The sequence below is a fragment of the Dreissena polymorpha genome, chromosome 11 (genome assembly GCF_020536995.1).
Source record: "Dreissena polymorpha isolate Duluth1 chromosome 11, UMN_Dpol_1.0, whole genome shotgun sequence".
In the NCBI taxonomy this organism is placed as follows: Eukaryota; Metazoa; Mollusca; class Bivalvia; order Myida; family Dreissenidae; genus Dreissena; species Dreissena polymorpha.
Window position 1 is genome coordinate 55,915,742 of NC_068365.1, and position 26,623 is coordinate 55,942,364.

General features: G+C 35.1%; 2 protein-coding genes across 15 annotated transcripts in view; one reads left to right on the forward strand and one right to left on the reverse strand.

Annotated features, from left to right (window-relative positions):
- The first annotated feature begins 983 nt into the window (after positions 1-983).
- Positions 984-19,843, forward strand: LOC127851149 (uncharacterized). Of its 14 annotated transcripts, XM_052384750.1 has the most exons (10): positions 999-1,118; positions 5,244-6,074; positions 6,677-6,802; positions 7,674-7,861; positions 9,355-9,410; positions 10,201-10,394; positions 12,725-12,840; positions 15,059-15,105; positions 17,555-19,131; positions 19,182-19,843. In XM_052384750.1, the coding sequence occupies exons 2-9, from the start codon at positions 5,286-5,288 to the stop codon at positions 17,572-17,574; spliced, it is 1,536 nt and encodes a 511-aa protein (XP_052240710.1). In that variant the 5' UTR covers positions 999-1,118; positions 5,244-5,285; the 3' UTR covers positions 17,575-19,131; positions 19,182-19,843. The 14 variants fall into 14 exon arrangements, with proteins under 14 accessions (XP_052240698.1, XP_052240710.1, XP_052240701.1 ...); XM_052384738.1 differs by lacking the exon at positions 15,059-15,105 and having other exon boundaries at positions 984-1,099; XM_052384741.1 differs by lacking the exons at positions 999-1,118; positions 15,059-15,105 and having other exon boundaries at positions 19,207-19,843.
- A 523-nt stretch (positions 19,844-20,366) lies between these two features.
- LOC127850939 (probable mitochondrial pyruvate carrier 1) overlaps positions 20,367-26,623 on the reverse strand; it is an 89,268-nt gene continuing 83,011 nt past the window's right edge. The window contains exons 2-4 of the mRNA XM_052384341.1: positions 25,136-25,232; positions 24,067-24,199; positions 20,367-23,460 (exon numbers count right to left, since the gene is read on the reverse strand). Of these exons, the coding sequence (XP_052240301.1) occupies positions 23,274-23,460; positions 24,067-24,199; positions 25,136-25,178 (363 nt within the window). The 5' untranslated portion in view covers positions 25,179-25,232 and the 3' untranslated portion in view covers positions 20,367-23,273. The remainder of the gene's footprint in view (positions 23,461-24,066; positions 24,200-25,135; positions 25,233-26,623) is intronic.

A 26,623-nucleotide genomic window follows, 5' to 3' on the forward strand; every position in this document is an offset into this window, starting at 1 on the left:
GTTCCATACCACTCGATTTTCAAATACATATATCGGGTTCGTTAAAAAGCGTCAAATCGATTACGCTTCGATAATATGGAATCGCTTCTAAAAAGTCACGCATACCTCGCAGGTAAATTCACGCCCATTACACCGACAACAATAAACAACAATTTATTACCATATCCCTAAGCGAATATATGCATAACAGGCACCAGGTGAAAACCACCTTACACCTGGACTATCGACTTGACCTCAACTTGACCCGCTCCAAACAAAATGGACGCGACACTGTTGACTTGACCCGCACCTCAGGCACCACCGCCTCAAAAGGTGCCTCCGCCTCAACCTCACCGCACCTAACAAAATGGCGTTGAAATGATTGTTTTTATACTACTAATATTATTTAAGAAAATCATCAAAATGACATTATAAATTATATCTGTAGGAGGATATATTATTTACGAGTTGACATGTTATACGGGATTAATTACACTAATTATTGTAAAATAATGGAAACTAGACTTTGTCGAGTTCTAATCATTTTAAAATAGCGAGTGTATTAATTAAATTTTTACCAATAGGTTTCCATTAATATATCTCCCTAAAATTCGTGTTATTTGATATATTGAAAGCAATACTGTGTTTTCAACATAAGACGTCTATTGATAGTACATTCCGTCTTCCCCCTGACGATTTACTTACCACGTTTTGATCCTGAAAGTCTTTATGATGGAATTTACCGGTAATGCCTAACTGTAACTGGGCCAAAAAGTGTGTCCTTACACTGATTAGTGTTTCATCCTTTACTACAACGACGCGGTGTAGTTGCCAATGTTCCGGGGGATTATGCTCAAATCAGCAAATGGAATGAATATAGTATTCATTTGGGTCTGCTGGCGTAATGTAAACGTCATATAAGGTAAAACGTTGGGTAAAACAGATTCGCTGGAGAGAACATTTCTATATAGTTTCATGCAACCTATACTTACCTCCCTTTAACAATCTTTATCGGTGGTCATGGTTACGGTAAACAATATGGCTGCGCCCATCAATTTTCGCTATTTACAAAAATGTAACTATTAAATCATTTTCCTCATATTGGAGGGAAATTGCTCTTGTAAGTAACATTGAATCAGGTAACATCATAGTAATTCTCGTTTTCGTCCTTCCAAAAAACAGCAATTTAAGTTTGTTACACAGTTTTAAATTTCAAAAAACAACTTTCAAGTTCATCAAGTCATTTATTGTTGTTTTTATAGTATTTAAATTGATGTGCATTATTAATTCCATGCTTTAACATCTAAAAAATCGGATTTATGTAATATATGAACTTTTTATTTTATTTTCATTATAATGGAATTTGTATCAATTTAAGAGTAAGATTTGTAGGAACAATTGCACTTTACCGGTACGTAAAAAGAACGGAAAAGCGTACCCTAGCACTAACCCTAAGCTGCAACACCTAACACCTAACGCAACACATAATGATCCTTTTCATCCTATATATTTCCTAAGTATCAGGGGCTACCGCCCTCAAACCCCCCTTGTCAATAGTGGTAAACAACTGCGTACCGGTACAGTGCAATATAGCCAAACATTTCATGAGGTGGATAATAAAAAAAACAACTGAAAAAAGACAGAAATAAAACTCTGCTTTAAATTTAATTATCCCAAAATGTAAATGTTAAACTATTATTTTCAAAATCAGAATATACGCCAAATATCTTTTTAAAGATATTTCTTGTTATCCATCATTTTTCCCTCCTCCAGATAGAGACCAAGTGACCCAAGTCTTTTAGGCTCTTCAGGCAGTCCTACCTTGTACTCCAGAAATAAAGAAACAATGCACAAAAAGTGCGCCCAGTCCACGGCTCAAACTTATAATTGCCAACAGGGATTTTCCGCACTTCATTGGCAAAAGGCCCTAGCCTATGGATTTTGGGAAGAAATTGCTCATTTTGAGAAAAATTCTCGCTAAAATTACTGCTTTGGAAATAAAAAAGCTGGTGTAAATTTGGATTTGGGGGAAAACTGCATGATTTTAAAGAAATTTTCAATTGGGAAGCGGCCTTTAATAGGTTTCTGTTACATAAGGCTGAAAACCCCTGGCCTATTCACTAGCTAAGTACCCTTTGTACTAAGAAGAACTGACAGTTCTAACCTACACATAGGAGAAATTAAAATAAATGGCAGAGCAAAAGTATGCCATGTGTGGGGCAGGAGCAAACAAGGGCTAGAACTTTAAGCGTTTAAATATCTGAATGAACTGGGCGATTTATTCCTACTGATAAACAGAACAAAGACGTATGCCTACTTTTCCGTTCTTTTTTATGTACCGGTAAAGTATGCCTACTTTTCCGTTCTTTTTTATGTACCGGTAAAGTGCAATTGCCCTGCACTGTATTGCATATAAATGCATACACATTTTAATTCTTGTCTATACAGTTTATAAATCATTGCATAGCTCATATCACATTTCCTATGCACGTTTGTGACTTTACATATTCTGGTATTTGCAGAATATAAGACATTACAGAACATGTTCCAATTACATATACATGTAGAGGAAACCACATTTTACTGCCCTAATGTTGTGTAATTTATCAGGTGAGTCTAAGCATACAAAATGACGAGGCTTGTCTATGAATTATAATTGTATGTGTGTTTTGAGCCACATATAACGCAATTCTTGCTTAGCCCGTATAAAACATTATGATGACTTGATTATAAATAATTGCGTAAACCTCCAAAGATTGACTCACATAAACACTAACTTTTATGAAATACAACATATCAGGCCAAAATCTTTTTTGAGGTATGACATACATAGAAATAAATGATACCACATCAAATAATATTATTGCATGTGTCCATTTTATGCATCTAAGATTAGTTTCTTAAATATTTAGAGAAATGTGATATATTAGCTTTTCATTATGACACAGTTTTCTTTTGGCACATTCAAATCACACATTAATATCACATTGCTTTTTTTAAATGAAAATCAAATTGCTAATCATTTTGATGGAGAAAAAAATGGTGCCAGACTGTGTTATTAAAACCAAAAAAACAAACATTGGTAACATATTTTGACTTTGATGAATGATGTGCAGACAGTCTGTCTGACTATTGATCTGGCTCTCCTGTGAGATGGAATGTATTACGTATAAAAAATACACAATATTTGTACTGGAACGCTGGCTGATGCAAAACCCAATAATTTCATATTTTTGTTTTTCAATGTATAACTATATAACATGGCTTTTCGTAATTATATCAGGGAAGGGAACAATTGGAAATAGCAATAATTACCGTAATTACTGTATGTTTTCGGACACTCTAAGTTTTCGGACACCCCTTTTTTTAGCAACAATAATTATTTTTCGTGACTCTTAATTTTCGGACACACGAGTTTTCATCCATAATTAATGTCTCTAAGTTTTCGACAGTATATTTTACATCGCTATTTTACCAAATTTCGGTCCTGTTTTCGATATCTAATGACACTTCGATCATGGGGTTTTACAACCAGATTAACATCATAAAACATGGCAGGTGCATGCTTGAGGGCAACGGACCATTACATTTGCGTTAATATGGGTAAATAACCTTGTAAACCAGTATTAAACAATGGTTTCGCCCGATAGCATAAGCGTTATGAAAATTACCAGGGGTAGTGCCAATTAACAGTCCAATATTATCTACCGCAATGGTACTACCCCTTCTCAGTAAAATAACTGCGACAAATACTAAACGCTTCAAAGTGTGATGCACCCTATTGCAAGTTTTATGAACAATGGAAGGTGTTAGAAAACAACTATCGGAAATGAACAAACAAAGAAATCATAGTTTGCTTTTTTTTATTGCGTTAATTACAGGTTCATACTTGCGAGTATCGGTACATCACATGCTCATCTTTGAATTCCTTGGTCAAAGTACAACCTTGTAGTAACTTTCTGTCAAATAAATTAAACATTTAAAATTATTTAAAATGCAGTGCAAGCATATATACTGTCATTTATACTATACGGCATGGTATTTTACAAGCACGTGCTATTACCGGTAGTCGTTGATACAAATGACGCTATTTTCGACAATTCAATTTTTGACTCTAAGTTTTCGGACACCTGTATTTTGTGAATAATTTTCGTATCTAAGTTTTCGGACACAAATTTTTAAAATTATTTTTAAGTGTCCGAAACATAGAGTAATTACGGTACATGTTATGATTTTTTTAAATTATTTGAGCAAATAATGCAATATGAAAATAATGGTGAAATTTTATAACACAGCCTTTAAGTAGAAATGAATTGGCAAATGAAAAGGGACTGTCAAACACACTTATTATTTGAGGCGTTGATTGTAAAGCGGTTCTACACGCTATTTATTTGTATTGAGATACAATAGTTTCATGCTCAACATTAGGTTAGAATTGTTTTAAAACGAAATACAGTACTTTTAATTTAGCCAATCCAATGGTAGAGTATCTACTGGCAGGAAAATGACATTTTATTGGCTGTTGTTAAGATCAAGAAAGGTGAAAAGCTGGGTTAAACAGCTGCGCCAAAAAAAAGTCAGGCAGTTGATTCATATGCGCTGCAGTCTGAGACAATTGAGCTTAACGCATGTGCTTAAAGTGTTGTTCCAGATTAGCCTGTGCAGTTTGCACAGGCTAATGATTTAACCAGGGACGACACTTTCCGCTTTTATGGCATTTTTCGTTTAAATAAAGTCTCTTCTTAGCAATAATCCAATTTAGGCAGAAAGAGTCATCCCTGATTAGCCTGTGCAGACTACACAGGCTAATCTGGGACGACATTTTGCACACATGCATTATGCCCAGATTTCTCAGAACCTGACTCGTATAATCGGGCGCTGTGCAAGTGTTTGTGAAGTTTGAGAACTATCTGGATGACATATTGTCTGCAAGAACTGTTAAGTATAGTATTGATTGTTTGTGTAATTGCAGTTACAAGGATTTTGAAATAAATGCATGTAGCAATATGGTCATGTTTATAGCCCCATAGATAGATAGAGCAAACATAAATAGTCAGATGGGTATTTACTGCAGTAGGTCTAGAACATTTTTGTCACAGGCATAGCTGCCTTTTTTGTTTGAAATGTTTAATTTGTGTACTTTCTGTATGCTAACAATATCATACTTGTTTTTTCTTTTGTACCTTTTATTAATGTTGCCATTTTGTTCTTGTAAACATACAGAAGTTATTCAACTTGTTGTATTTCCATTGTTTCTTTTTCAGCGGCTAGATGGTCATTATGAGAATTAAAAGGGCAACACAAACATGACGGCTTACAAATTCACTTCGCACCGTCAGCTGCGGGACATCTTAAATAATGTAGAAAAGGTTCAGAAAACAAACATAGATGAATTTTCCTGGGGACATCTGAATGAGAAAAAACTGTACAAGCCCCCTTACAGTGAGACACATGGCCGAATATGGAAGTCATCCAAGAAAAAGAAGGCCCAAGTGAAAGACAGTGACATAATACCTGGGCTGATGTTAACGAAATCAAGCCCAAAGAAAGATAATGGTAAAAAAATGAAGGAGGTTCTCTATGAGTTCAGTGTAGGTACAATTGGAAGTGTCCCTTTTCCATCACCAGCCAAATCCCTCACACCTCGAAAGCAAAAGGTTGAAGAGTTTAGAAAAGCAGCATCTAGTTCTAGTAAGCCAGCAGAGGAGGGTATTGAATCAAGACTGGATACAGCTTCACCCAAGTCTCTCTATTCTCAACTGGACGATGGGATACTCATTGAAGAGCTGCCCAATCAAGAAATGATGGTCACTTCTCCTAGAGGACACCCTGTTCATTACATGCCAAAAATATCGAAGCCCACTGACGAAGGTTATGACATCATGCAAGACTTACAACAGAGACTTGATACTGAGGGCTACTTGACTCTAAAGCACTCATTTCTGCCATCATTTACTGCAGGAATTACGAAGGCAGATCAGTTTAACAAGCTGAGACAGTTTGAGAGTTCTGTGCTGAAGAAACAAGAGACTCGAGAGATGAAAGTGTTGTCAGGGGTAAAGGCTGTGGCACATTTAGAAAAGAGGCTAGAGGAGGTAACTTGCCATATTTGACATACAAATATCCAATTTTTGAACCATATTGTACCATAAATATTGGAATAAAAAGAGTGTTTTTTACCATGAAAACATATTGTACCAGTCAAAGTTGTATCAAAAGTTTTTTTACTATAGTACACTGTATAATTTAACATTTGCAAATAGTCAAGCACCATATCATCAAAGACTACAATACAGACATGCAGTTTTGATAAATCTTTGATGCTGTTTAGTTAGTTTAGTAAGTGAGTTATTTTGCAGAGTTTGAGAATGCAACTATTGCATTTGCTTAACACTTTCCCACTCCGAAACAAAGTGAAAATGGCTAAGGGCAAACAACATAAAACCAGAACAGCCTGTGAGTAACTCGCAGTTTGTTCAGGTTAATGCTGTTTGCTGCTCATCAGTATGTAAGGATTGATAATGAACCCTTAAACACTTGAATCTAGTAAGAAAGGTCTTTATTAAATGTAACTTGCTTAGGGACTGCAAATGCGTCGAAATACGTATCTTAGTGGTAAAGGATTTACAGTCTATATCGAAGCCCAAGCCTTTATTCAGAGTCTGTGCATGACTGGAGAGTTATGCTGTGATTTCAGGACCTGGAGATGATGAATCTGAGTGGTATTGGCCCCAACTTCCACAAGCTCCAGGTCTACAGCAACAGCTTTGAGGATCTCATTGATGAAACACAGACGTTTGGCTACATGCTGAAGTGTATTAAGGTAGGAATAGACAGTCATGGGTCAAGAATATCCTGAATGGGAAATGGAAGCATATGATCTTCTATCAACATTTAAATTGCACAAATGGAAACACACACACACACACACACACCTTTTAAAAATTATACTCAAACAGATTAATTAATGAAAGTTTTAAAATAATATTTATAATATTTTTGGAGATTCATATTTCAATTAAAAGCACCTGTATATGTTTTTTTGCAGTTGATGAATGTATATATATATATATATATATATATATATATATATATATATATATATATATATATATATATATATATATATATATATATATATATATCTCATCTCCTACAAAAATGACTTAATCTGGAGTTTAGAGGGTTCACGTCCCATGGAGTATTTTCCATACACCCCGAGTTATTTCCTTACTACCAGAGTAATCGATAATCGGTTGAGATATAATTGTTACACCGTATTAACTGACGGTGTATGGGATATACACCCTCAGCAATTAAATACCATACTCGAGCTTCTCTCTGGTATGGTATGAAATTACTTAGGGTGTTACTCAGTTACTAACGGTGTAACTAATAATACTTGTTTCATTTAAAAATTCATTTACTTGTTGTTTTTTGAAGTTGCAGTATGGTAATCCTGGCTTGACCTTATGTCCTACTTTGGAAGCATCCAATTAATCTTTGTGGAAGCATCCAATCAAACTATGCAAAAGAAAACAATTCCTGGTTCTATAGAAACCAACTCAAGTGACACTGTAAAGCTCACATGGATATGTTCAAACCATGGACATTGTTTTCTCTTCCTATTACAGAATCGTTTCACTTCTGTTTGATAGTTTACTACTCAGCCAATGTTTTCTCATCGCCCACAGTCAGAGTATGACAACTACATCACACGGCTGCTGGACAGTCAGACCCCCCAACACAGTCGGCTACTACGTGACCAGGTGCAGCAGATGTCAGTGCGAGGCACGTCACGCCCCCAGGAGCTCGAGGAGGCAAAGCAGCGGGTGGCGAGACAGGAAGATCAGGCTCGCAACCTTCTGGCGGAGAATGAGAGGTAAATGTGCTCATGTCAGTGTCTCCACTAGCATTCCAACCCTTGAACTCTTTGTTGAATTTATCAGATTCTTAAATATATATACCGTAATTACTCTATGCTTTCGGACACTCTGAGTTTTCGGACACCCTTTTTTTTAGCAAAAATAATCATTTTTCGTGACTCTTTATTTTGGACACACGAGTTTTTGTCCATAATTAATGTCTCTAAGTTTTCGGAGAGTATATTTTACAGCGCTATTTCACCATATTTCGGTCCTGTTTTCGATATCTAATAACACTTCAATCAAGGGGTTTTACAACCAGATTAACATCATAAAACATGGCAGGTGCATGCCTGAGGGCATCAGACCATTACATTTGCGTTATTGGGTAAATAACCTTGTAAACCAGTATTAAACAATGGTTTTGCCTGATAGCATAAGCGTTATGACAATTACCAGGGGTAGTGCCAATTAACAGTCCAATAATATCTACCGCAACGGCACTACCACTCAGTAAAATAACTGTGACAAATACTAAATGCTTCAAAGTGTGATGTACCCTATTATAAGTTTTACGAACAATGGAAGGTGTTGGACAACAACAATCGGAAATGAACAAACAAAGAATTCATCGTTTGCTTTTTTTATTGCGTTAATTACAGGTTTACACTAGCGAGTATCTGTACATCACATGTTCATCTTTGAACTTGTTGGTCAAAGAACAACCTTGTAGTGACTTTCTGTCAGATAAATTAAGCATTTAAAATTATTAAAAATGCAGTGCAAACATATGTAACTGTAATTTATACTATACGGCATGGTATTTTACAAGGGCATGCTATTACCGGTAGTGATTGATACAATTGGCGCTATTTTCGGACTCAGAGTTTTCGGACACCTGTATTTTGTGAAAAATTTTCGTATCTAAGTTTTCGGACACAAAAAAAAAAAATTTTAAGTGTCCGAAAACATAGAGTAATTACGGTATATAAAAAAAAATATTCATAGCATAGTTGAGCACAGCTTTGTTGAAAACTGTTAAATCGACTTAATTGCTATTTCAAAATTTGATATTTTTAACTATTCTTTTAATATAAGAAACATTTTTAACACCTGATTTTAAGTTTTTTTCCCCAAGTTGCACGAAAAATACAATATTGTCATTTGAAGGTGAAATGACTCGGCCGTATTTGCCAGTTTAACACCTCTTAATTTTCTTACTTTCTAAGTCAGACTGGATGTTAGTTACGAGTTAATTAACAGTATTAAGTTAATGTTCCTTATAGTGCATTTCAAATTGATTATCTGTTCTATGCTCAGTCATTTCTTTGTTGGATTTCTGAATATATTTATACATTGGGCTTTGGTATAAATGAATTCTGTAATCTCTTTAAAATGATATGAACCTTTAAAAGGGTTTGTGTTTATTTCTAGGATGAAACCTAATAAACATGCATTAAGCCCTGTTTTTCCCAGAGCCCGGCTCTTATTGTTTATAATCTCTCTACAGACTCCGGCGTGAAGTGGCAGAGGAAGCAGACTGGTTGGCTAATGCACCAGAACCAGGTGAGGATAGGCAGGGTTGGGTTCCATGTTTCGCCAACAGCTCAGTTAGAAAAGAGAATTTTGTGTTGTGAAATTATGAAGGGGGAATAATGATTTGAGAATTCAAAACAAAATTGAATGAATAATGAACCTATTAATATTTATTCATGTATAAATGAAAGTAGTGTTTCAATGATTAAATTAAAAAAATTTGGTATTTTAGTGGCTTAAATATGTATGAACTAAGAATCGTTTTAAGCCATAAAAGGTTTTACATGATTAAAAACTAAAATTCAAAGCTGCATTGAATTACCAATACACTTTTAAGAACTTGAGGACTAAGTTTTGAAAATTCAGTTGTTCATATTGTCCAGTCTTACCCTCAGGGCCCAAAGGGACAATTTGACTGAATATACCAAATACGTGTGTTTTAAATAAATTGCATCTATTTCAGTTGCCTTTTCAGTCAGACCTGTAAGGCAAAGAATTTTGTCTTTTCCGTCAAAATTGGATTTTGGTTAAGAATAGACTTCCTTTAAGGGCAAAATTCCATGAACGCAGAAAGTGTAGTCCCAAATTAGCCTGTGCTGTCTGCACAGGATAATCAGGGAAACACCTTTCTGCTTTTCTGGTATATTTGGTTTAAAGGAAGTCTCTCCTTAGCAAAATTCCAGTTAAAGTGGAAAGTGATGTCCCTGATTAGCCTGAGCATAGTGCAAAGGCTAATCTGGGAGGACACTTTGCGTACATGCATTAAACCCCGTTTGCCCAAAAGTAGGCTAATTTAGTTGTCCTCAATTTCCCTCCCCAGAGCCGCCCTCCATCCCCATCATCCAGAGGTACGTGGACGACACGCCCATCGAGCTGGCTGAGGAGATTGAGCACATCAAGGCTCTCATACTCGAAAAGCTTGACGCACTCACTGAACTGAGACGTAAACTGAGGCTTGAGTTTGTGCCACTCACTGTGTGCACTCACCTGGAACAGTGTATCAAGGAGACTCAGGTGAGGAGGAACACTTGGCTTTACCATGAAATGAGCTGTAATCCGAGGAAAATGGGCTGAATGCATGTGTGTTAAAGTAACAATCACGCTAAAAAATATCGAATATTTCGTTAAATAAAGCTAACCCATAAAAAAATAATGTTCCTTTTAGCAAAATGCAAAATTTCAACGTTAGATGTTGTCTGGTAGAATTGATTTAACGAGATACAAAATGCTCATTTTTATTTTTTTGTGGCCACAAATAATTCCATTTATATCTCCCGTGAAATATCCGAACATTTACGGGCGAACACGAGATTGGATATGGTAAGCGTCGGAAGCATGACGTAGCTCTCATGAATAATCATTCTGTGAAATCAAAATGAATTCTGGGTAACTGGAACTTAGCGAATGCGAAAATGGCTTGTATAAATTATGCAAATGAACGCAACCCGAATGAATCCGATCCTGACTTGAAAGCGAAAGTAGATTACATCGTGGAACAATATTTAGATATTTAGATGCTTAAAACTTGCCGAATGCTTGTAATATAACGTTTTTACATCACTGTTACTTGTTTTTAGGGTCTTCCTATTGTAATTAACCATCGTATGGTTGCTTAGATTAGCCTGTGCAGTCCACACAGGGGACAGGGTCCACACACACTTCCCAATTTAATATCATTTTTTGTTTAAAATGCAGTATCTTCACAAAAATACAGTGTTGATAGAAAATGTTGTCCCTTAATAGCCTGCACAGGTTGAACAGGCTAGTTTGGGACTTTACTTTGTGCACATGCATTTAGTCCAATTTTTACCATGAGACTTGATTGATGAAATAACCCAGTTCGATAAATTTGACTGTATTTCTATCATGTTGAATATTTCTGAAGCACACAGTAGGATGAAACCTTTTATGGTGTTTTTCTCTTAAAAGTTTTAAAAGTGTTTACATATAGGCAAAATAGTAAACATTAAAGCAATATTTTGTTTAAATTTTAAAATTTAAGACCTTTTTTAGAAATAGTTTAAGACTTGTTATTATCTGTTATTATTAAACCATATCAAAATTATAAACACAATACATTTTCTAACTTAATTATAAATTTAACATATGGAACAAAATATAAAATAAAGAAGGTATTACAGTAGGCTCTGCCAATACCGGACTCTCCGAATACCGTAAATCTCCCAGTTCCGAACGGTCGGGCCAGTCACGTATTTTCCCCTTCTATTTCTTTGTTGAAAAATGTTGAATAAACCGAACTCTCTCAAAACCGTAAACCGAACGAATATCTCATTGAATTTCGTCATTCTCAACGTAAAATACATTGAGTAAACCGGACGGTCCAAATTCTCAAGATGCTCGAGGCGTGTAAATTACAATACCTAGTCAGCACAGCGCGTGCGGTGTCACATTCGGCTCGCGCAATGATCGATAATCGGATTTAACATACCATAAAGGTGTCAAGTCGTTACCGGGCTAAAAAAAGTGATTGATGCGATCGTGTTTAAAAGTTTATGATAAACAATTTAATTAAAAAATTAATGCATGCCGTTGCGACGATCACTTTCTTGTAATCTTCTTCAGAAATGTGCACTGAAGCAGAGAGTGATCTCGGACTTTTTCAAGAAATCGTGAACTTCGCGCATGTGTAGGTTTTGACAAGACTTGCTGAGATTATGAATGTCTTGAAAATATGACGCTGTTTTTTTTTGCGTGTGTGTACGTGTATGTTTTGTGAAATGTGTTATGTCTTGAATAATAAATCGCGTGTCCACAACAATCGTATTTGTGTCGTAATTCGTCAAAATTGTCTATGATGTTTGGCGCTTCCTATTTGTAACAAATAAAACTTAAATAATTCAGAGCTATTTAAAGCGAAATTGAACAAGACTCACTCGCCTATATGACAAATATCACGTACGCATGTACATGTATGTGCATGTATAAAGCACCACGCTCATTTTGGGATTACTCAAAACAAGTTGGTATGGAATGTTTATTGCTTTTAATCGAATAAAACACATTTTTTGAAGAATACTTTAAACATGAACATGACATGAGTACAGGTATCACATGGTACATGAACATGTATATGGTTTGTTCATATTTCGGCAATATGTCTACTCTTGGTAAACCGGAACTCTCTGAAAACTGGAAGATCAGGCCGGTCCCCAGACCGTCCGGTTTACAGAGAGTCTACTGTACCATAAATATACATTAAAAGTTTCCTATCAATAAATAATTTTCTAGAAACATAGTTCTTTAGAGGTAAAAACAACATGTAATTAAGCCATGCAAGATCAAAACCGCATATCCCACAAGTTTGTCTGTTGTTTGTGTCTTAGATCGAGGTGCAGAAGTTGCTGAAGCAGAACGAGTACTTTGAGAGAAGCAACAATGAGATGGAGAGCGAGCTGAGAGAGTCCATCCAGACTGCGGACACTAGTGAGAGGGATGCCAGGTACGACAGGGGATGGGAATGTTGGAACAAGTGCTTTAAAATCTAGTTGTTTTTGTTTGAATCCTGAATTATTTTTGAATTACTGAGAAAACGTTTGAATCCTTGAGCTTATGCTTAAATTATTGAGGTTATGTTTAAATTATTGAGCTTATGCTTTAATCCTTGAACTTATGCTTGAATCAGTGAGCTTATATTTGAATCATTGAGCTTACTTTTCAATCCTTAAGCTTATGTTTTCATGCTTGAATATTATTAAGCTTGATTTAAAAAACTCATACTTGAATATTTTTGCTTATGTCTGAATCTTCAAACTTATGTCTGAATCTTGGAGCTCATGCCTTAATTTTTGGAGCTTATGTCTGAATCTTTGAGCTTATCACTGCATCTTGAAACTTATGTCTGAATCTTAGAGCTCATGTTTGAATCTTAAAGCGCATGTCTAAATCTCAGAGCTCATTCCTAAATCTTGGAGCTTATGTCTGAATCTTTGAGCTCATGTCTGAATCTTGAAGCTTTTGTGTGAATCATTAGTCTTATGTCTGAATCTTTGCCCACTTGTCTGAATCTTAGAGCTTATGTCTGAATCTTTGCGCTCATGTCTGAATTTAGGAGCTTATATCTTAATCTAAGAACTTATGTCTGAATCTTGGCACTTAAGTCTGAATCTTTGAGCTTATGTCTGAATCTTGGAGCTCATGTCTGAATATTGGAGCTTATGTCTTAATCTTGGAGCTCATATCTTAATCTTTGCCCTCATGTCTGAATCTTAGAGCTTATGTCTGAATCTTTGCGCTCATGTCTAAATCTAGGAGCTTATATCTTAATCTAAGAACTTATGTCTGAATCTTGGAACTTAAGTCTGAATCTTTGAGTTTATGTCTGAATCTTGGAGCTCATGTCTGAATATTGGAGCTTATGTCTTAATCTTGGAGCTCATATCTTAATCTTGGAGCTCATGTTTCTGAATCTTGGAGCTCATGTCTGCATCTTGGAGCTTATGTCTTAATCTTGGAGCTAATGTCTGCATCTTGGAGCTTATGCCTTAATCGTTGAGCTTATGTCTGAATCTTGGAGCTCATGTCTGCATCTTGGAGCTTATGTCTTTATCTAGTAGCTCATGTCTAAATCTTGGAGCTTATGTTTGAATTTTTGAGCTCATGTCTGCATCTTGGAGCTTAATGTCTGAATCTTTGAGCTCATGTCTGAATCTTGGAGCTCATGTCTGCATCTTAGAGATTATGTCTGCATCTTGGAGCTCATGTCTTAATCTTGAAACTTATGTCTTAATATTGGAACTCATGTCTGAATCTTTGAGCTCATGTCTGCATCTTGGAGCTTATGTCTGAATCTTTGAGCGCATATTTGAATCTTTGAGCTTATGCCTGAATGCTGGGGCATATGTCTGAATCTTGGAGCTTACGTTTGAATCTTGGAGCTCATGCATGTTTGAATCTTGGAGCTTATGTCTGAATGTTGGAGCTCGCGTTTGAATTTTGGAGCTCATGTCTGAATCTTTGAGCTCATGTCTGCATCTTGGAGCTTTTGTCTGAATCTTGAAGCTCATGTTTGAATCTTTGAGCTTATGCCTGAATCTTGGAGCTTATGTCTGAATCTTGAAGCTCATTAATGTTTGAATCTTGGAGCTTATGCCTGAATTTTGGAGCTCATGTTTGATTCTTCGAGCGAATGTCTGAATCTTTGAGCTCATGTTTGATTCTTCGAGCGAATGTCTGAATCTTTGAGCTCATGTTTGTATCTTTGAGCTTATGCCTGAATCTTTGAGCTTTTGCCTGAATCTTGGAGTTTATTTCTGAATCCTGGAGCTTATGTCTGAATCTCAGAGCTTATGTCTTATAGCAATTGTCTTGGAGACCTTGAATTTATGTTGGAACCTTTCAACTTGTTTTGAATTTCCAAACCAATATTTAAATCTTTGAACACATTCTTTGATCTTTTAACTTATGCCGGAATGTTTGACTTGGTGCCTCAATCCTAATACTTAAGCTTAGTCTTTAACAGATACAATAATGTTTGAACGTATACTGGATTTTTGTAAAATTATGCTTGAGTCTTTTAACTAACTCTTGAAATTTGCAAGACATTAAGAAAAAAGTAATATGTCATAAGCAAAGGTGTTCAATGTGCACTGGCAATGTGACACTTGAGATGCTATGAACTTTTACATGTCTTACTCTGCACATTGTGTCTTTGCCCACAGTGACTGTCTCTTCAACACTGTACTGGCCTTGATTGCTATCCATCTAGGTGACTGTTCTAGTTGGCTATTCATGTTCAAGTTCAAGTTCAAGTTGAATTATATGAGCCGTGTTCTTGGAAATCTGGGCTTTATGCATGTGGGTGGAGTGTTGTCCCAGGTTAGCCTGTGCAGTTGTATGTGGGTAAAGTGTTGTCCCAGGTTAGCCTGTGCAGTCTGCACTGGGTAATCAGGGACAACACTTTCCGCTTTTGTGAAAGTTTGCGTTTTAAGGAAGTCTCTTCTAAACAAAACATTGTGTAAATGCAGAAAGTTTTTCCCTGATAAGCCCATGCAGACTATTTGCACAGGCTAATATGGGGTGATACTTACCACACATTAATTAAGCACAGTTGTCTCAGAACGAGGCTCAATTGTTGAGTTCTATCAAATTTTCTAACATCACACACTGACAATAGGTAAATATCAAAATTTGCAATAAATAAATCCCCAACTAACTAGCCAAAAACTATTCCCAGATAGTCTGCATTTGTAAAATGTTGTAGAAGTTAATGCTGTTGTTAATAATTCCATAATGTGTTGTCTGTGTCTGAAAGTATAAATTAATTTCAGTTTAACAGCTATTTAAAAATTAGATTTAATGTTCCATGTTTAGTTGTTGATAAGAAACAGACATAAGTTATGAGCTTATATTTGATGTCTGGTATGGTACATTCTTTTGTATATTTTACTACAGTACACTATTTCATTATTTCTATTTGTTTACCATTCCTTTATTTCTCCTTTGTTTTACGGTATTTGCAAAGTTATCTTGCTTTCAGAGAAGGAAAAGACAGGTATTTGTACATTGGGCCTCTTTCTGGAAAAACTTGACCAAGTGCATGTGTGTTAATTGTTGTTCCAGATTAGCCTGTGCAGTCTGCACAGGTTAATTAGGGATGACACTTTCGGCATAAACTTGTTTTTAGTATAGAAAATAATTCTTATAAACTAAAAATTCTATAAAATTGGAAAGTGTTGCCGCTGATTACCCTGTGTGGACTGCACAGGCTAATCTTGGACAATTTACGGACATGCATTTAGCCCAGTTTTCCCATAGCAGTGCTCCATTGGTCCTGCAGTTGATTGATCCAGACTTTACCTGTCAGTGCTCGTAATGGTTTCCAGGCCTTACCACAATAATGTCCTTTCCAATTAAAGGAAACCCCCTTGTCTGAAAATAACTTAAATTTGATTTTGATGCACATTCACACAGTTTACATTCTGTTTTTGTTTTCTTCTTAATGTTTATGCTTATTTGTGAAGAACAAAAATTTTTGCTTCATAATAGGAAGAGCTCCAGTCTTGAAAGTATCTAAGATTTTATTCATATTGTTATGAAAAGAGGGTATTAGTTGTTTTTAGTAGATTATCCATTTCAATTCACAAGTCATCAGAGAAATTAATATTATCAAGTGGCTAAGATATACAAATATTTCTATTCTATTATCATGAGCGATAAAAAAAACAACAAAAAACAATCTACCAAAACCAACCAAGGAACTTCCCATCACTGTAATTTTACACTTTTTGAACAGTATTTACCAATTATAAATCACTGAAATTTTCCACAATAAAACATGAAACAATTTTTGAGTATCCTGGCACTCAGAAATCATCCATGCAAACATTATTGAGACTTGTTCACAGATTTTGTCATTTTTTGAAGATAGTTGTTGAATGCTTTACATTGATAAATGTAAAGATCATAACAATAGAGTTGCTGTATAAAACATGAATTTAATTCAAGTATGAAAAAAGGAAGAAGTTAACCCCCACCCCCTTTGCTCAAACCACTGACCTTTCGATTAAAGTTATCATCTTAACAACTCAGCCATTCAGTTTCTTACATTACATCATGCATTTTTGTATTTTATATCAGCAATCCACGTATTGTCACAAAATATAACTAAAACAACTGAAACGTTTTTAACGCTTTATAATTATTACTATTTTCGAATGATGATAACTTACAATAAAAAATGTATTGACATTCTAACATTCATAAATGCCAAGAAAAGAAAAACAGGTATTGGTACATTGAGCCTTGTTCTGTTAACTCTTTCAGTGCGGGAACCGAATTTTGAAGGCCTTTGCAAACAGTTTGGATCCAGATGAGACGCCACAGAACGTGGCGTCTCATCTGGATCCAAACTGTTTGCTATTCTGATAGTATTCATTGACAAAAAATCAAAGAAAATGCTAATTTTAGAAATTCAGCAGACAACATTTTAGCAGACGACAAATTTCCCAGCATGCAAAGGGTTTAAACTGAACTTAATCTATGTGTGTAAAGTGTTGTCGAAGATTAACCTGTGCAGTCCCCACAGACTAATCAGGGACAACACTATCCTCCTAAACTGCATTTTAGTTTAGAGAAGACTTCTTTTAACATAAAAACTCCATAAAAATGGAAAGTGTTGACACTTAACCAAAATGCATTGTGTAATTTTGCTGCAGGCGTATCTGGAAGAAGGTGAACTCTTTGAAGGGTCTGCCCCGCGTTAACCTGTCACATGACGAGGCCGCGCTGGAGGACAGCGATGACGAGGAGGATGACGAGACCAAGTGGAACTGGTACATCTCCTAGGCAACACAGCACCACGGCAACCGTACTCCTTGGAAACCAATCATCGCTTTGGAAAATAACTGAACTTCTTGTGGTGTTTTTTGTGCGTGTGGTGTTTTTCAGTGTTGTTAAAATAATGTTATAACGCCTAGAATAAAGGTAACACTGCAAAGTATGAGTTTTAGTGTATAGGCTAGTATTTGTAGTTACTCTATTCGCTCAGACACTGTAGTGTTTGTTGTCCTTCTTTGATATATATTTTCATGCATGCCTTTAAAGCTGCCTCAGCACTTTAGACATGTACAAATGACACCAATGTTTGCAATGTAACCACAAGGATACAAGTGCAGTCAAAGTTATGGATTCTGTAGCCAAGCAGCTAAATCTACATTTGTGCATGTTTTTTAATGTAAAAGTTGGGAAGCCTTGTAAAATTTTTTTTTTTGACCCCAATGTAAATTTTTAAACCTTTACTTATAAATTGTTACAAAGCTCCTCACAACTCTATTGAAATAAACTCAAATGTGTTGCAATGTGTCAACAAGTGTTTGAAAACTTTTGTTAATGTGAAGACAATGTTATGACAGACAGCTCATTACAAAAATTCTTGCATTATTGGATTTATAAGATGTTTAGCTCGCTTCATATTGTTATCACCCTATGTCTGGCGTCAATCTTCATGTGGTATGTGTCATCAACTTTTAGCTAGTTACCATTCTTAAAGGCCACATTTGTCATCTAATCTTGAAAAAAAATGGTCAGAATCAGAATATTCATCATGACAAAATCAAGAGTTTGAATCTGGTTCATGTACATCCAAAATCTAGGTCACCAGGGAAAACCTGGTTATCACTAGAGGCCACATTTATGACTCAACCATTGATGAAACTTAGTATGTTTATATTTATAATATCCAAGTTTGAATCTGTGCAAGGTGCATCCTAATACTAGGCCACCTGGTTTAATCTTAAACAAGATGTGTTTGTGAATCACTATGTCCCCCATATATTTGACCTTTGACCTTAAAGGATGACCTTAACCTTTTCCCTCTCAAAACGTGCAGCTCCACGAGATACACATGCATGCCAAATATCAAGTTGCTATCTTCAATTTTGCAAAAGTTATGGCCTATGTTAAAGTTTGACGGAAACAAATAAACCAACAGACAGGGCAAAAACAATTATACTGGGGGACATAAAAACTACTTGTTTGCACTCTAAAGGCCACTGGTATGAATCAGTCTTGATGAAACTTAATCAGAATGATCGTCTTATCAATATGAAGGCCATGTTTGAATCTGGATCAAGTGGATCACCAGGTCAAGTTTGAAACTAGATCACCAGGTCAAGTCTGAAACTAGATCACCAGGTCAAGTCTGAAACTAGATCACCAGGTCAAGTCTGAAACTAGATCACCAGGTCAAGTCTGAAACTAGATCACCAGGTCAAGTCTGAAACTAGATCACCAGGTCAAGTCTGAAACTAGATCACCAGGTTAAGTCTGAAACTAGATCAACAGGTCAAGTCTGAAACTAGATCACCAGGTCAAGTCTGAAACTAGATCACCAGGTCAAGTCTGAAACTAGATCACCAGGTCAAGTCTTCATCAATTGATGTCCATGAACTCAGAATGATGAGTGTTAAGAGCCATAATGGCCCTGTTGTTTCATATTTCGAGTGTGATCCTTAAGCAGCTCTATAGATTAGATAGTTAACATGATTGTACAGTTACATTTTCACATTATTTAACAAAACTATATACACGTGTTCTTTTGTCATTCCTGCAGGAAATGACATTAACCAATGTCTTAAAAAGTACCTTTGTGATGAAAAATTAATGCATTGGAAAGTCACACTGGAGTTGCAATGCACCTCCAAAATTGACACTGCAGAATGAAATCAGGTGAGACTTCTAGACATTATCAACTGTTTCCTTACTTGTTCCATTACCCATATCCTGAAGTACAATGAGAGACAAGCATCAAAAGTTTTGTTGTGATAGAATCATCAATACTTTCATATGATATGGTTTCCTGTATACATTAAAAAATTTGTCAATATGTTTTTCATAAATTTTGATAAATATTTCATTCAAATAATATAATGTTGACTATTGGTTTGCTGGACGCACAGTTTAGTTGTTATGGCATAATTATTTGTTTTAATAAACTTGCTAGATGAGTCATGTGTTTGTTTATAGATTGGAGATCTGTTACAGTTCACCTCGGTGACATTTCTTTTTTTACTAGTGGCCACATACCAAAACTACAAAGCTTTACCAAATCATTAAATAAATCCATCAGCGTAAACTAAATCCTTTTACTTAAAGTGGTTATCAGTAGCCTTATTGTAATGTATCCAATTAAACATATATTGTAATTTATCTAATTGAACAAATCTATTGAAAGGACACTATTTGGTCGCAACTTTCATAACTAATTGAACAATTTCCAAACCAGAAAAATAACACTGCTGACTAAGCAAAATGTAATAATATTATATTAATCTTAATATATTATTATCATTGGAAATCGGTGTGAGCTTTTGGTAACATTTTTTATCCATAATTTGTAGAATAATATAGCATTGAAAGAAGCCTCTCAGCAGATTAGATTGTGCTTCCTAAGGTCTTGGGGGCTTCCTTAGTTCTGATTGTAGGCTCATCCAAATATTGTGGTTAGCAAGTAACTAAGACAAACACATGTTCACACAAACTCCTAGATTTATTGTAAGTTAAACATCAATAAACAACAAATCATCAAAACAGTTTTTTTGTAATAAACTTGAAGGATTTTTTGATAAAAAACTTGCAATAATAAATAGTTCACAATTCTTAATAAAAGCCATTTAATAACTATGTATACATATTTAATTTTCTAAAACATATACATACTCACTTCTGTTTTATTTACAGTGTAAACATACCGTACATGATTTGTCCATTTAATTTGTTTACATAAAGCATTAAAAAAATGAAGGAAAACCTTTGCCAGAGACTATAACATTTGTTCAATGAAAACTCAGCAAATAAATGTGAATTTCAAAAATCTTATAATGGAATAACTGGGTACATTTAGATGGCAGAATAGAGGGTACAAACATCAAGAAAAAGATTAACCATGGAGTGTAACAGATAGCTGAGAATTCTGTATTCTATCAGTGATAGAATATTGCATAATAAGGAGGTAGAAGACTCAAATTGTTCAAATGCAAAATACCATAGCCATTTATTTTGGCAATTAGACCCTGATGATTAGCATTTATCACGAATTTGCTAATTCCATATTTTGAAGACATAGAAAGTGACTTTAAAATTGTAACATGTTAAATATCAATGAAACAGACCAAAAAAATAATCTTTTTACAAAAGGAATACATGTACGCTTAAAATATATATAAAATTCTACAAAAAATGAGCAAACCTTTTGAAACGTCTATGCAGTTAAGAAAACTCCTCTGTACAAATGCGCTTATGTAGGCCAATACAATTTGAACGGTAACATATTGTATGGTTAGGTTGATGGCACTTTACTTGCTTAGTTTTACAAACAAGGGGAACACAATACATGATATGCATACCTCAAGTAAGCTTGAACAATACATGTTATGCCAACATATGAACATTCTTCCATACACATGATCGCTCTAAACACTTGCATGATAGAATTCAATCAGTCCAACTTGAACATTCTGATACCATCTGTGAAATACTCAATGCCAGGATGATTTAAAGTTCACTTACAATTGATTTGAGTATAGTGTATCTACACATGCCACTAAAAAACTATAAATTGTCAATGTACCCTGATTTCCTATACACTACAGCAAACATTCATTCATTCATCGGTCCGTATAAATATTTATTTTTACTAAGATACTCCTTGAAAACCATTAGCTTTATTACAATATTGTCATGAAATAAACATAGCTTATTCTCTTATATTCGTATATGTTTACAAGTAACGCATGAAATATTTAACCTTTATTTTAATTACTTCCTAACAAATATCTAGCATTACGGGTAATTGCATACTTTAATCATGTATAAATACAACGGCATTAAAATTTAAAACTTACCAACACGTAATGCATGTTTCATTGCCAAAGTAAAAATATAATTGAGCTGAATGGAGTAAATAACAACATATATTATGTCTATTCTCTTTAATTCAATATAAACACTCATCAAGTCTTGCAAACTATTTTAAAAGGCAATGATAGAATACAAGCATCCAAAATTGGCATTTTTTTTAATGAATGCCATTTTATATATCTAGAAAAAATTAATAACAACTAAATATAATAATTTGACAGTACAAGTATTTCATGATATGTGAAATAGACATTAATTTTGTATTTTGCACTCGGTTCTTTTTTGCAATTTAATGAACTGATTATTATTAATTTGGTTTCTTCAAAACACATAATGTAACATACATGTTGCAAACTTTATAGGAAGACTTTAAACAGGTATACAGTATACAGCTGCTAACTTGATTATTTGGTTACAATATCTATTGATTCAAAACTACACCACTTAATAACAGATAAACTCATTCAAAAGCAGTCAGTGTCAGAAAAAATCACAAAATACTGTAACATCACTTTAATTTTTCGAGTCTATATTTGCACCTTATGGGAAGACTTTTCTACCAAGAATTACACACAATTATTTGTAGTTCTCATGATATCCCACACTCTCCTTAGATAACTTTGACCATGCTAGTATAATTATACACACACTTCAGGAAACTAAAATTAATACTATGCACCATTTTCAAGACAGCAAAATACAGAATGACATAAAATGGATTTTACAAAGTTAAACAAAGCTCATAATTATAACCTTGAATGTAAACTACTTTTACAATTGTTTGCATATATATTAGCTATATGAACCTTCATACAATAAAATGATATTACAACAAATGGGCATTTTCGAATGATTTCAACCTAACAGTGTCTCTATTTAACAGCTTTTTTTCCTGATTACAGAAATAAATGACACATTTACAAATGCAACAATTCAACCTTAAGAGATTTACAGCAGTAAAACAACATATAGATTGCTCACCTGAGGAATGTTTTAAGAAATTAGTTTAAACAAGGTTTTCCCTAGTGATAAAGTTTTTGGACAGCCTTGACCTAGATTAAAACTCCACCTAGATATGGTCAAGATAACTTTTTCTGACCAAGTTTCATCACAATTACGAATAAAAGAGTGGTTACAAGGTTTATCTAAGATTAAATCTGGTGACCTAATTTTTGGACACACGACAATCATTCGAACTTGGCCCAGATATTGTCAAGATAAAAACCCTTACAAAGTTTCTTCAAGATTGGATGAAAAACTGTTGCATCTAGAGTGATAACAAGCTAGAACTAGATGATGCTCAACAGAAGACAACAGACATTGATTGACCACGATAGCTTACCATGAGCGCCTTGTGCTCAGGGGAGCTAATAATTTTACAGAAAATGAACATTTTTTCACAAATATAACCTTTAATTGTCTCAACACCACCAGTGTTTTCTGTTTATACTTTAATTATACATTTATATAAATTTAACTGATTTACAGCATTGAAACAATTTATCATCTGTCTACTTTTCACTTCTTCTTTTCAAGTACAGCCTCAATCTTGTGCTCAATTGTCCCTAGCTGTCCGCCGTGGTGTACGTTGGCCTCCCCCTCCACCCCGGGCAGCTCGGTAGGAACGTGTATATGCACGTCCTTCTGATGAACCTCCTCATACTCCTTCAGACAGGCATCGCGAGCAGCGTCATCCATCATGTGACTGCCAAGAGAATCACACATCAGAATGGTTTCTTTCAGGGGCATATTTATATTCTTCCATAATAAAAATATGTTTCACAAGAGATGTGTTTGTCAGAAACACAATGGCCCCAACTGCCCCGCTTTGAAGCCATATATTTCACCTTTGACCTTGAAGGTTGACCTATTACCACTCAAAATGTGCAGCTCCATGAGATACACATTAATGCCAAATATCAAGTTGCTATCTTCAATATTGCAAAAGTTATGGGCAATGTTAAAGTTTTCGGATGAACGGAAGGATTGACTGACAGTATAACTGCTATATGCCACCCTACCGGGGGCATAAAAAATGTCTTGTATATATCCTCTTTTCAAGCATATATATTTGTTTAGTATCAATGTTGTGTGTAATACAAACTTTGTTGTCAGATACCCTTCAAAAACACAAATTCAAGCTAGGTCTCCATACTATTTCATCAAGGTTGGTCAAGGCAACTTAAGTTATAATCAGAAAACCCCTGTTTCATTCACCCCCCTCCACAAACATCGGTTAGTATTGTGTTTAATAACACATTTACAAAAAGAGGAAATCAGTATTTCACCTGCTTTCGCTGTTGGTACTTACTGATAGTTGACAAATCGTCCTAATTGCATTAACTGGGCAGACGCATTCGTGAAGTGGCAAGAAAAGAGGAGCAAGTTGCGTGGCTGAACTTTGATGGCAAACCTCATGAACGCACAGGAATAGAAGAATAAGGCTGAAACACAAAATCAACATGAGAATCATCAGTATAAAAATCAAATCATCTTAGATAAGGAACAAACCTCACAGAAAACAAGCTAGCTGGATGTTTGAATTTTGATATAAACAAGAGATGTGTTTGTCAGAAACACAATGACCCCTACCGCGCCGCTTTGATTTTGGGTTTTTTACCTTTGACCTTGAAGGATGACCTTGACCTTTTAGCACTCAAAATGTGCAGCTCCATAAGATACACATGCATGCCAAATATCAAGTTGCTATCTGAAGGGACATAGAAGTTATGAGCATTATTCCAAACCTAAACGCGAAACCTAAACGCAAAGTGTGACAGAAGGACGGACGGACGGTCCGATCACTATATGCCCTCCTTCGGGGGCATAAAAAGAACATCAGACTGGATCATACAAGCAACCTCCTCAATTATTCAACATGATTCTCACTCTAACAAGCCTAATACTCCATCTATTAAGATTCTTGATGGCTAAAGATTTTTTATAAACACAACAAATACCCTGCATCACTTCATCACCTATTCAAAGGCATATGCCCTAGGATAAGTTGCAAACCTGCAATACTGTAAGTCTTCATGTTGATAACATGATTATTAGAAGTTTCATCATAATTGCTTTGAAAATATGGAGGCAGTAAGCTTCAAACTTATATATTTAATTAAAACAAAATGGACTGAATGACATACTGACCGACTGACAGTAAGCTTCAAACTTATATATTAATGAAGTCAAAATGGACTGAATGGCATACTGACCAACTGACAGTAAGCTTCAAACTTATATATTTAATTAAAACAAAATGGACTGAATGACATACTGACCGACTGACAATACATAGTCTCTTAATCTTTATTTGCATGGAGGATAAATAAGACCTTGGACATTTGTCTAAACTAAGGTAGGGTTCTGTCTGCTGTTACCTGTGGTCATTTTTCCACTGATTTTCTCCGGATTCTTGCTCATATCAGCCAGGGCTGCAAGGGGCAGACCCCAGTTGGCAATGGGTCCCCAGAAGTGCTTTAATTAAAAAGTGGGTCATCCCTTGAAAGTCAGAAGGGGCCATTAGCTAACCTAACATGGCATTATTTGGTGTTAGCCTTTAGCCTTCTGACTTTCAAGGGATGACCAAACATTCAAAATGTATAAGTTTGTTGCTTCACATTTTTAATGGTGATATTTCTATCCTTTAAGGACAAGTCTAGTAATGAAAAAATACTCATTAATCTTATTGATTTCAAAAGCATGTATATCCATGAACAACCACATACAAAAGCAAAATCAATGACTCATAGTTGAATGTTTAAAAAAATCATGATCAATGATAACAAATTTCTTAAGTGGCCTAATATCGCTCACCTGGTGAACTGGTGGAAAGTGAATAATGTTTGTGGGTGCAAAAAGCAAAGCTTTTCATTAGCTTTTGATCATTCTTGTTTGTAACAAAAAACTGACCTTAATTGGCTACATATTTATTGCAAAATGAGAGTTCATCTAATTTAGTAAATTGTCGAATACGATCTTATCTGATGTTTGTAAGTTTGTAAGTTGTTTCACCAGCTGTCCATGTTGAAGTATGTGTGTGATAAACCTGAACTGCAATTGGTACTGGAAAAGCACCCCACTTGGTCATAGATATAAACAGCATTCTCCTGTGGGATTTCCATGCTCTGAACTGATTCCAGCTGAAAATAATCTGTGTTACATCTTGTAGCTAAGAAGTTTGTCATTGAACACATTAGAAAATAAAAGTATACAATTCACGGTTATAGACTAAGAAAACATTTCTATCTATCTTATCTAATTAAATCAATACAAGCAGTTTTTCATCTTCCATCCAGGATAACCAGTGTGAAGCAAGGTTGAGTTTTTATCTTTATTTTTACAGGACACTATTTCCCCAAAATTCTGAACTTGTAAAGAAAAGCACCATTTGACTAACATTTGAATTACACACATAAGCACAGCTTACAACTTTCCTTTTGGTACATAGTCAAGCCCCACTGTATACTAGCCAGCAGAAAAATCTGTTCATTGTAAGCTGTTCTCTGTAATTTTTATGTAAAAAAAAAGAGCTGTGTCTATGACAAGTTCAGTAAAACTCTGAAAACGGAATGCCAGATGGACAGACTGCTATGTGCCATCTTACTGTGGGCATAGCATAGACAGTAGGAAACATGTAAGTATATATACATTACAGTTCCTAAAACAAGAGCACTGAATAACGGGTGCCAAAACTCGTCTGCGGGTGCAGTTTTGAATAAATGAAAGCTTGTCATATTATTTTTTTTAGGTCACAGTGACCTTGAACTTTGACCTAGTGACCCAAAAATGGGTGTTGCATGTAGAAGTCATCAAGGTGCATCTACATATGAAGTTTCAAAGTTGTAGGTGGAAGCACTTTGATTGTA